This window comes from Nomia melanderi, chromosome 9, assembly GCF_051020985.1.
Source record: "Nomia melanderi isolate GNS246 chromosome 9, iyNomMela1, whole genome shotgun sequence".
NCBI classification, from domain to species: domain Eukaryota; kingdom Metazoa; phylum Arthropoda; class Insecta; order Hymenoptera; family Halictidae; genus Nomia; species Nomia melanderi.
The window spans coordinates 2,737,674-2,750,044 of NC_135007.1; the positions used below are offsets into that span (position 1 = coordinate 2,737,674).

General features: G+C 35.9%; 1 protein-coding gene across 1 annotated transcript; it reads left to right on the plus strand.

The window, feature by feature from the left end:
• Positions 1-731: 731 nt before the first annotated feature.
• Positions 732-12,087, plus strand: LOC116431238 (5-oxoprolinase). The gene is made up of 21 exons (XM_031986370.2): positions 732-896; positions 1,756-1,941; positions 2,296-2,534; positions 2,622-2,784; positions 2,986-3,071; positions 3,449-3,650; positions 4,526-4,786; positions 4,975-5,100; positions 5,403-5,604; positions 5,681-5,900; positions 5,975-6,113; positions 6,348-6,625; positions 6,700-6,960; positions 7,192-7,297; positions 7,609-7,776; positions 7,863-8,107; positions 8,183-8,294; positions 8,742-8,966; positions 9,083-9,264; positions 10,970-11,129; positions 11,861-12,087. Exons 1-21 carry the CDS (start codon positions 732-734, stop codon positions 11,999-12,001), a joined length of 3,867 nt encoding a protein of 1,288 aa, XP_031842230.2. The 3' UTR covers positions 12,002-12,087.
• The last annotated feature ends 284 nt before the right edge of the window (positions 12,088-12,371 follow it).

Consider the following 12,371-nt stretch of genomic DNA (forward strand, 5'->3'; position numbering starts at 1 on the left):
TTCGCTTAATCTTACTCTCCGATCACCCAGCAGACAGACACATTGTTTACGCACTCACTCTTATCGTTATCAAACCATTATATAGCACCGAGCAAACACGTCACGAATAATACAATCACCGAAACAAATTATTGCATCAATAAATCACTCTTTAATTTCGTGTCAAATCGAAACGACTCCCGAAACATTTTTATCTACATTAAAACTACGATTTCTTTTGACAACCGAAACGCACGAAAACCGCTGCAACATTACAAGAGTTACTTAACCGGTTACGCAACCGCCGTTCGTTCTAAATAAATGGAAAAACACTAGGAATTCCGTCATGTCAATTTAGTGCTATAGTGCTGCTATCGCGTGCGCCTATCCACGGCCAGCAATCTGAAAATATACGGAAAGTGTCACAACTGTAAATACGGACATACCCCCCTGAATCGACGCTTTAAAGATTGCTCCAGTTAATTTCAACACGCAATCAATCGATTAATATATTCCTAAACCGCGAAACGTTCATTAATTGTCAGCTGACGCAGTAAAACCGTGGATTGCTCTGTTTTCTTGCCGCTGTGTTATGTTCACATACTCGAGGTCTTATCGAACGTTATCGTGGACGGTTCTGAGTGATTCCAGAAAATTTAGCTTCCCCGCTGGAGACAGTTCCCCGTCAAACGTGTTCGCGGTTGTCGCCGACCGGACGGAAGTTGCTATTGTCTACTAGAATAGCGTGAGAAATGCGAAGAGAGATGTTCGAGTTCGCCATAGATCGCGGCGGCACGTTTACCGACGTCTACGCCAGGTGTCCGGGCGGCAAAGTTCGAGTGATGAAACTACTGTCGGTGGATCCCGCTAACTACGAGGATGCGCCGCGCGAAGGAATTCGCAGGATCCTCGAACAGGTGATTGTATTAGCCGTGATTGAGTAACATATGAGAACGTTGAATGCCATGCGAGTCCCCAATCAAATCCATTACTATAGTTCACTCAATTAAACGATGATTATTTATAAACATTTCTATATTTTAAATAATGCTGCGTAATGCGGTGGCAATCAGTTAGATGGACTCGCAATAATAATAACACAATTTAATCAAATGAATGAATACTATATTTGTTTCACTTTGTGTATTTTGCTTTATGAAATCGTGCGGTGTTCAACGTGTTAATAATAAATATGATATATATGTATATATATATATATATATATATATATATATATATATATATATATTTGATAATATGTAGTTAGGTACTATAACTAGTATAATAGTCGTAATTAGGTAAGAAAATGGGACCTCGAATAATCGAAAATAACCTTAATAAAATTTCCATGGTCCAATTTAAATAAAAAATATTTTCTCAATTTCGAGAGTCTTATTTATCTGCAAAGTCAATAATTAGATTTCATAGATTATGTTTCGAAACAGGTATGATCAGATTTTGCAAATATGTTATGAAAAATTTTTTCATGGGTGTTTATTTATTTTGTCTATTTGTTGCTAATTGAATCGGATAGTCTCGGTTCTACTGTATTTTTTGGTGAGATAACTAGAAGAAGTTCGTGATAATCTGGTTACCGTTGATATTGTCTAGCGTTGATATTTTAAACTTGAAGTGTGAAAGAATTCTGTATCTCTATAAAATCGTAATAAGTTATAAATTACATTTAAAGTTTTATTAAAATACGGTCGCAGTCTTTCGAACTTGCTCTATATTAGTGCTAGGCTTAATTTTATAACTGACACTGATTAATTATAGGAAACCGGTCAGAAAATCAATGGAGAGATCGATACTTCATTAATCTCTTGGATTCGAATGGGTACGACTGTTGCGACGAACGCGTTGCTGGAAAGAAAGGGCGCGAAGATGGCTCTCCTGATAAATGAGGGCTTCAAAGACCTTCTTTTCATTGGAAACCAAGCACGGCCTAATATATTCGACCTGGTTGGTAATTGCATGGCTAGCAGATTATTGTAGAATATTAATTTTTTAGCTACAGAGGGACTAGCCGCGGAGCTTTACCTCTGTACGGCAAGTTTTGACGCGGACTGCATATCATAAACGTAGCACTGCGATTTGAAACTGATAGAATTTTCCACTGTGCAATTACGTTAGATTAGACTATAATGTGTATAACTATCGAAGACAGAGAAAAAATTGTGCCGCTATAGTGGCATACCGTTCAAAAAGATGATTTACACGAAAGCCACTGTAGTGGTGTATAGTAGCTAAAAGGTTAATGATATAGAATAGGATAGTAGTTTTGAAATATCAGGAGCTAATGTTCCTTGTTTTCAGAAAGTGGTCACACCGGAAGTTCTTTACAAGGAGGTCGTAGAAGTGAAGTGTAGGGTAATACCTGCTTTACCCGATAGATGTTGCATGGATACTAAACGCTGGCGAAAAGTTAAAGGTTCTACGGGTGAGGAGTTGCTTGTAACACAAGAACTAGATGAGGAAAGACTGAAACAAGATCTGGAGCAGTTGCGACGATCAGGGATCGAGAGTTTAGCGGTAGTTCTAGCACATAGTTACATGTTAGTTGCTACAAATGATGACTTAACATCCGAGATTATTGTCAACTGATAAATTTCTTAACTTTCTGTTATGTTTGCGTTTCTTAGGTTTGCTGGACATGAAGTTAGAGTTGGAGAACTGGCGAGGGAAGCTGGCTTCCCTCAAGTGTCCCTTTCCCACGAAGTTATGCCCATGACGAGAATTGTTCCTAGAGGCTTTACTGCTTGCGCTGACGCGTACCTAACGCCGCATATTAAACAGTATTTAGAGGTATACACTTATAAACTTTTGCTACTTTTGTCTGACACACCATAAAAGCGATGTTAATTTAAAACAATGACCGATCTTTGAACTAGATAACTCTTTGAAAGAAGATTATTCATTTTTTGATTCCTCAGCTACTACACACACTTGATTACATTTGACTACAACGCCTTGATTCTATGACAGTAATCGACGTCCGTATTTTAGGGTTTCTCTTCTGGATTCAAGGATAAACTTAAAGGAGTGAATGTTTTATTCATGCAGAGCGATGGTGGACTGACTCCTATGAACTCGTGAGTCTTACTTAATCCTTATAGTCTACACTTACATAATTTTACAAATTTCTGGTCTATGACGATTAAATTAAGTTGATAGTAATTAATATTAATTCTCTATTTCATGAATTAAAAAAAATATATGGCTGTTATTCTATTTAAATGCTGGTGTGGTAATGAAATAAATAAGAAAATATTAATACATATACTGGTACAGATTAAAAAAATCTAAGTTAATCAAACATTAAAATCGAAAATTAAATTTCTAATCGGGAACGGAATGCAATAGAGGGTTGAACAAGCCAATCCTACTTATTTAAGAATTTATTAATTAATGAAGTAATAAATTCAAGTCGGTTTATAGTAAGTTTATTTCAAATTTTAACACTTTCTAGGTTCAACGGATCCCGAGCTATACTTTCTGGTCCAGCCGGTGGGGTGGTTGGTTATGCGATGACCACTTACGGCAAGGAAACCAATTTACCAGTGATCGGGTTTGATATGGGCGGAACTTCCACAGATGTAAGTCGTTACGGTGGTAGCTACGAACATGTGTATGAGAGCACCACGGCTGGCGTAACGATTCAAGCCGCGCAGGTATCATTTTTTCATTTCGTCACGATTTCTAGACTCGCAACGATGTCACGTCACCATAAATATTATGGGTGCAGTTGATGGATAAGCTACAAAGTACTTATAAAATTCTCTTAGAGACTGCAAACACTCTTTTCATTAGTTAAAAAGTTCTTTACAGAAACGAAAAGTGAATGAGTTTCAGAACAAGCCCAAGGTGTTTCAAGATAATTCCAATGAATTGGGATTTCATTTGTTTCATTTAGAAAAACTGTGTCTTCAAAATAGAACAGAATAACGTATGTGAATTTGATAGTAGTAGCTTACATTGTATGCCTAGATTTTGATGAAACTTTTTGAACTGATAGTGCATATTCGAATTTTTATTTTGATCTAACTATCACAGTACTTTTTCACGAAATTCTGTAAGAAATGTTGAGCCTTAATTGAACTATAGAAATATTATTTATTTATTAGCCCTCGGTAGACGGCGTAGTAGGGAATGTAGGGTCAAAGTGACCCACGGCAAAAATTTGTTATTCTTATTTGTAATTTAAGATTACATATATATAATATTTATTCTAGTTAAGAGCAATTAATTCATAAAGTACTTGTATGCGCCATATGATTATGATATATAAATTTAGTACATACTTCGCATCTTATACAATATACAATTGGGTCAAAATGACTCTGACTCTACTTTGGGTAAAATTCCCAAATCTTATCCATCATCTGTGCTTTTCCAAATTTTGGAATCAATGAGGAAGTCCAGCAGTCCAGAAGAAAAATAAAGAGATTGTTAAGATTGAAAGGACTTTATCATCGATTGGGTGAATCTGTCGTTGATCGGGACAGGCCATTTCGACGATCTTAAACGTCACGGAATTCGGTTAAAGTTGGACGTGAACACAGTAGCGGCAGGGGGTGGATCGATGCTTTTCTTCAGGTCGGGATTGTTCGAGGTCGGACCTAGAAGTACGGGAGCTCATCCTGGTCCCGCTTGTTACAAGAAGAACGGCCCTTTGGCAGTGACCGATGCGAACCTGGCGTTGGGAAGGCTGTTGCCCGAGTACTTTCCAAAGATATTTGGTCCTAATGAAAATGAGCCACTAGATAAATCGCGGACGCTCGACGCATTCAACACACTAACCAATGAAGTACGTAGGGCGTGGTTACGTTCAAATTGTGAAGTTAGAGGATGGAGAATTTGGAAATGAAAGTAATAGATCGATTGAAACTATTATTCATAATAGAATTCTTCTTTCTTTATAAATATTAAACTTTGTTACTTAGGAGACTGTTAAGAAATTATGAAGACAATGTTGAATTTCATTCTGGTTTATAGATAAACGAATTTCTAGAGAGAGAAGGACAAAAATCGAAGAGTAAGATGACAATCGAAGAAGTGGCAATGGGATTCATCAGAGTCGCCAACGAAACAATGTGTAGACCAATAAGAGCTTTAACACAGGTCTGTTTAATATTGATATGGAAATTATTATTTCGTAAATGATATTGTTCAGTTAGAAATAATGATTCGACAGTTTCAACGATTTGAAAGGACGTAATAAAATAATGAATATGATTAATGAATCGTATTTATAATCAGCTTCTTCATCAGTATTCTTTTATTATATTTTTCAAAATTTGGGTCAGACTGATCCACTTATACAGATTACAATTTCAAATTCCGCAGAAGGTTTACGTATTATATATTGCGTTAATACTGCAAAAATAATTCGTCAAATTGCTGTCTTTTTTTGTATACGACAGGCAAAGGGGTACGACACTTCTCGTCACGTTTTAGCTTGTTTCGGAGGTGCCGGAGGACAGCATGCGTGTGCGATTGCACGGTCGCTCGGAATGGGCACAGTTTTCGTTCACAAATATGCAGGAATTTTGTCAGCCTATGGTATGGCCTTAGCTGACGTAGTAGAGGAGGCTCAAGAGCCTAGCGCTGAGACTTATGATACTGGTATGTCACAAATAGTTTCGAAAATACCAACTTATCATGAATTTGATTACAATATAGTTGGTTACTTCTAATCTAGAATCTTTCGCACGCCTGGACGAGCGATTGGACGCTTTAGGAAAAAGAGTTCGAGCCAAGCTATTGAAGCAAGGCTTCTCCGATTCTCACATAGTCATTCAGCCATTTTTACATCTACGTTACCAGGGAACGGACTGCGCACTGATGTGCCCACCAAATCGGAAGGGGAATGAAAATAAGGGCATGAAGCACGGTGATTTTCTGACTACGTTCCTAGAAAGGTGAAGCTTGCTGTAGTGAAATGTATGCTGGTAAAATGGAAAAGAAAAATTAATGATGATCGTGTTTGATATAGGTATCAGACAGAATTCGGTTTTACCATGCCCAATCGAAAAATTTTGGTAAACGATGTGAGAGTGCGGGGTGTGGGGAAGACAGATGTAGAAGAGGATCCGATTCTATCCTCATCTGAAGAACCTCCGAAAGTAGAAAAGGCAAGTGAAGAATAAAGATTAACATAACATTTAAAAACACGTCAATATTTGAATACAGAAATTATAAATATTATTTTTGAATAATTGATGTTGACTTTGATGAGACTAACGAAACTATTTAATTTTCAAATCATTTCGGATATTTAACCCTTTAAATCTAGTAGATCTACCCTTAGATCTAGTAGTACTAGGGCTAAGAAGTGCAGCAAAACACTTAATAGAAACTTTTTTTAGACAACCATGATCTATTTCGAGACTGGTTACCTAGAGACGAAAGTGTACCAATTAGTTTCTCTGTCGCCTGGACACACGATTTCTGGACCAGCTATTATAATGGACAGCTTAAGCACCCTTCTAATCGAACCCGATTGCAACGCATCGATCACTCCTCGCGGCGATGTCAAGATAACGATCGGTCAAGGCCTGAGGACGGAGGTCACGACCGATTTGGATGCAATACAACTCAGCATTTTCTCCCATCGATTTATGAGTATCGCCGAGCAGATGGGCAGGTAGATTGAGCGATAACATGCATTTAAAAGAATCTCGTGAGCTACTCAGAGTTTCATAAATTGGGACTTCGAAGGATACTTCAGAGAACCTCGATCTCGACGAACATAAAGGAACGACTGGACTTCTCCTGCGCGGTTTTCGGGCCGGATGGAGGACTCGTTTCCAATGCACCCCATATACCGGTTCATCTGGGCGCCATGCAGGAGACGGTGCAGTACCAAATGAGAGCGTTCAAGGGTGAATTTTCGAGAGGCGATGTCATACTCGCAAATCATCCATCAGCCGGCGGATCTCATCTTCCGGATTTCACTGTCATAACTCCCGTATTTTACAAGTACTTATTTTCTTCTGCTTTTGATTAAATATCCAGCAGTATTTGAAAATGTTGTGCTGAATATTTTATTACAATTGTTCTATAATAAGGAATTGAGACATGTTCTGAGTTATTATGAATATGGTATAATAGCAACCTACAGCATACAATGTAGCTATTTTTTGTAGATAATTTAATTATCTACTAACAAGGATAGTAGATAATAGATAGATAGATATATAATGTTTACAGAGACGTAGAAAAACCGGTATTCTTCGTGGCTAGCAGAGGTCATCATGCTGATATCGGTGGAATTACACCTGGTTCCATGCCACCGCACTCTACCACGTTGCTTCAGGTATAATATTAATTTTAACACTAGATTTACTGTTATTTATTGCACACCTTATTGTATCATTCCTAGGAAGATAGGTGTTTACTTGTATAGATCCTAAAGATTAGATCTTCGGAAACAAAGAATTAAGATACATATAATCTAGATATAAACTTTTACTGAACAATGCTTATAAAATTTGAATTTCATGTATATATCAATATTCAGATTTAGATTGGTAAGATCGTTCCTCTAGGTCCAGTTTAAATTCTCTTACCCGCAATAATATTTATCCTCTTTAATTCCTGTTAAGAAGAAACACATTTATCTAACAGGAAGGAGCTGCTTTTAAAAGTTTCCTCTTGGTGCACAAAGGGGTTTTCCGCGAGAAAGAATTAACGGAAGAGTTGATGGCCCCGGGAAAGATTCCAGGAAGTTCTGGAACTAGAAATCTCTCTGATAATCTAAGTGATTTGAAGGCGCAGATCGCGGCTAATCACAAGGTAAGAAATCTAATGATTCAGAAATGAATCTTTAAAATCATTCTTTTATGAACAAATCTCAAGAATTCTTTGAAATTTCTACACAGGGTTCATTGTTAGTAAACGAATTAATCGACATATACGGTCTAGATGTCGTCCAAGCCTACATGGGTCATATCCAACAAAACGCTGAAATGGCTGTGAGAGATATGCTAAAATCCGTAGGGAGAAAGCTTCTCGAAGAAACTGGCAGTACCATTGCAACTGCGGTGGATTATATGGACGATGGAAGTCCCATTAAGTTCGCTTTGGATATTGACATCGAGAGGGGCGAGGCTGTCTGTGATTTCACGTAGGCTCATTTTAATTATCGGATACAAATGTCGATGGAAATGATTGCAAATTTAATGAAATATTATAATTACAGTGGAACTGGGTACGAAGTGTGGGGCAACTGCAATGCACCCCGTGCTATTACTTTGTCTGCTTTAATTTATTGTTTGAGATGTATCGTTGGTCGAGACGTTCCTTTAAATCAGGTATTACCGGTGTTCCTTCAAGATTAGAATATTATTAATTAACTACATACCATTATTAGAATATTAGATTACGCTACACCAAATATTATTATTACTATATTCACGAAATATTATTAGTAAAATATTATAACTTCATTATACTTAAGCTTGAATTTTCAAATTTTATTTTTCGGTAAAGCGAAGTAATTTGTTACCAAAATAAATTTAATTTTTATATTAAATTTATTTTTATTAGAAATTTTGAACTAAGTACTTTAATTATAAATTGAAATTATATTATATATCATGTTATATATATATATATATATATATATATATATATATATATCATTGCATATATGTTCAGAATTTTCTTTTATGTAATCATTCACGAATTATTAAACCTGTGATTCATAGATAAGATACATTTATTATTAATCATTCTCTGTTGCTTTTACTCGTTTTAAGGGTTGTCTCAAGCCCGTGAAGGTAATCATTCCCAAAGGATCCCTCTTAGACCCATCAGAAGAAGCTGCAGTGGTAGGCGGCAACGTTCTAACGTCTCAACGCGTGGTAGACGTAATTTTGCAAGCTTTCGGGGCATGTGCTGCATCACAGGGTTGTATGAACAATGTGACATTAGGTACTGAAGAGTGGGGATACTATGAAACTGTCGCTGGAGGCAGTGGAGCTGTAAGATATTTACTACTCTATGAATAATTCTAAGATGAAACAATATTTTTTGCTTCTGTATTATTGCGCGATCGCAATAGTATTATTTTATTCATTATATTTATTTTCAATAAAAGGGGCCAACGTGGGATGGCAGAGGAGGAGTTCACACTCACATGACCAATACTAGGATTACAGATCCTGAGATACTGGAGCTTCGGTATCCAGTCATCCTCAATAAGTTTTCTCTACGTCCTAGAAGTGGAGGGGATGGTGCTCACCGTGGAGGCGACGGTGTTGTCCGAGAAATGACTTTCAGGTAATTAAAATAAGTATTACCTCTTTTATTTATAAAATTAGTGAATATGTCTAGTTTTATATATTTTATCAAGAACAGGAGATTGTACTACGGGTTAGAAAGTTTTCATACATTTTCTATAGAATTATTACATTCTGCATAGATTTGATTATTGTTCAATAATCATAATATTGTATATAATGTACGCCTTTATTAGTTTTTTGATTAGCTGAATTTCTACAATAATCTGAAGTAAGAACGTTATATGAATCTTAATAGATTTATTGAAGCTCCTTTTTATAGCAATTTATTCAGTTTATTATACGAAGTAGAAATTGTTTCAACCAAAGTAGAATCAAATAATCTGAAATGATTACTTTAAATGAGTATAAAGTTACTATTGCAATCTTACTGATTTTCAATAGTTTAACTTTAAATTTTATATAAAAATTCAAGAACAGGTTCTGAAAAGAACACTGTTGAAAAGACTGAACAGAATAGTCTTTGTCATTTAAAAAATCAAGTTTTTTTTTCGTTAAACAAGTAATCTGAAACTTTAATGGATCGCGTGCATGAAATAATACAAAAAAAATGAAGCTCTGGTTCTTTATATTGTAAACGTTGAATACTAACGATTTTAAAACGCGGTTAAGTGTAAAGCTTTTCGTTGCTCAGTTATTCTTGCATCTACTTTACAAGACGTGCAATTTGAGAGATGTAGGAATTATAAATCTGTGACACGCTTCCTTGAAACATGTACGATTTATGTAAGCTCATACGTTTGCCCGTCTGAAAAATATGAGACTATAAGAAGGGCTCGACCAAGACTTTAAATGCGAAACAATCCACCAGATGTCAGAGAATATTGTAGAGCTCCGCAGAAAGGAGAATAAATTCTGCCGTCACATGGGGTGAAGTCAAACGTCGAGTCGCAACAAGATGATTAAGTATTCAGAATGCGACAAGAAAAATGAAAAGTTCAATAAGATTGAAAGGGTTCAATTAAGCAAAGAACTAATAAAGATATTACTAACTTCTTTGAGCGTGCCTATATATGTATATAAAAATTAATGAATTAATAAGATACATTATTAGTAAATATACTACTGCAAAATTACATATAAATTAATTGTGCAGGGTATCCTGCAATTAAATGCTCAATTAGAAAGGATGTAATTTCATTTGCAAAATAAGTTAAATGCGAAAAAAAATATTTGTCTGCGTAAGACCTCTATTTGAGTACATTAGACCATTATTAATTAAAAATTGAAATAAACTATTCATTTCAGAAGAAATAAGTTGTCAATTACAAGCATAATTTAATTACAGTAATGAAATAGTATTTAATTGTAATTAAAAATAAGAGCTGCAATTACTCTGTACTTATTTTCTAGCTAAATATATTTAGCTGGAAATACAAATATAGTACATTACAATAATTGAAAAGTTCTTGTAGAAAAAGAACACTGTAGGTACCAAAATTGAAACAATGTTTTTCTATTATTTTTCTATATCATACAATTTAAGTGCAATTTTCCTTTTGTAACTAATCATCCATAATGCTAATAACATTGAAAAATGAAAATGATGTCATTATAACATAATGTTCAACGTAACGGTAGATAACTTCCTTTCTACCCCTAAAACATGTAATATATAACATTTACTTTAATCTTTTCAACAAGTATTCTTCAATGATTTGTAATCTAACGAATTTCATTCAAAGAACACCGATGATGCTATCGGTATTAACTGAAAGAAGAGTGCACAGTCCTCCCGGATTGGCCGGTGGATCGTCGGGCGAACGCGGAAAGAACACGTTGCACAGAGCGGACGGCAGGAAGATCAACTTAGGCCCGAAGACTGCGGTCGCAGTCTGTCCAGGGGTAGGGAGAGTTATCATTTCTTTTTTACAACGGCCGCTGTCAATTTCTTGAATCACAGACAGAAATTCCACGGGAATTTACGCGACACTGTAAAAACGAGCGGCGAAATGGCGAAAAATAAACTACGGAACACATCAATTTTAAGTCGCTATGCACGGTGAAATAGGAAGAAAACTGTTTGCGTTTTACGATCGTAAAGATTTTATCTCGGCGGGCACGATTTGCTTGTTTGCAACTCGTTTGCAACGAGCTGAATTATTGGCGATATTACGACACGGTTATCGACGAATCGAGACCACCAGCGATATTTTCTATTCGCGTGGAGTATCTTGTATATTATTCATGCGTTCTTTTCCTTTAACACTTTGGCTGCCACATGATCTGAATTCAAGAGACATCATTTTTTGCATAAATTTAAATATCTATTCTTTCGGTTCATATATTTTTATTAACCCCTTGCCCTACGAATTCTTTTTCCACTCTAACCGAGTTTGAGTTTAAGAGATTGAGTAATATTTATGTCTATTAAATCTTGTTGAAAATCTTCACCACGAGTCTGATATGTTGTTATAAAGCAAGAGGTTAATTAGGAGGTCAAAAGAACAATCGTTATGAAGAATCCTGGTTTCTCAGATTCTGTTTCATTAATTTTTTTAATTATTCCGACTTTATGGGGTATTAATGAACGTTGATTTAATGTTTAACATGTTAAAATGGCAATATATTTACAGGACACGTTTATTTTGGAGAGTCCTGGTGGCGGCGGTTATGGTTCGTCCGGTACAAGAGCTCCATTAATAAAAGAGAATGTTCAAGGATTTATCGAACGAGGAAGCGTGTTCGAGTACCGAAAAGCTCAAGAGTCTGTTTAGCTGATGCTTCGTCAATTAACAATGAAATATTATAGACACATAAATTTCTCTAGTTTCTGTTAATAAACGTTATTGTTCTTGTTTAATGGCGTTCCTGTTATGTCTCCCAATATTTCAATATCTCCCGAACCGTCATCTGCAATTGATGTTCAATTCGATTTCCAGCAAGATACACCCCGATATCTTAATAAATTGATGTTCTATTAGAATTAAATTTACCGAAACTAACATCAATTTACGTGGAAGCTTCATTCAGGTTGGGGCTCGCGATGGCGTCCGTTCCATTTCCGATCGCAGTAATTGCTGACCGAAATATCGCGACTCTGTGCACACGTACTGCTTCCGATTGCATCCCTATTTGCGAAACAGC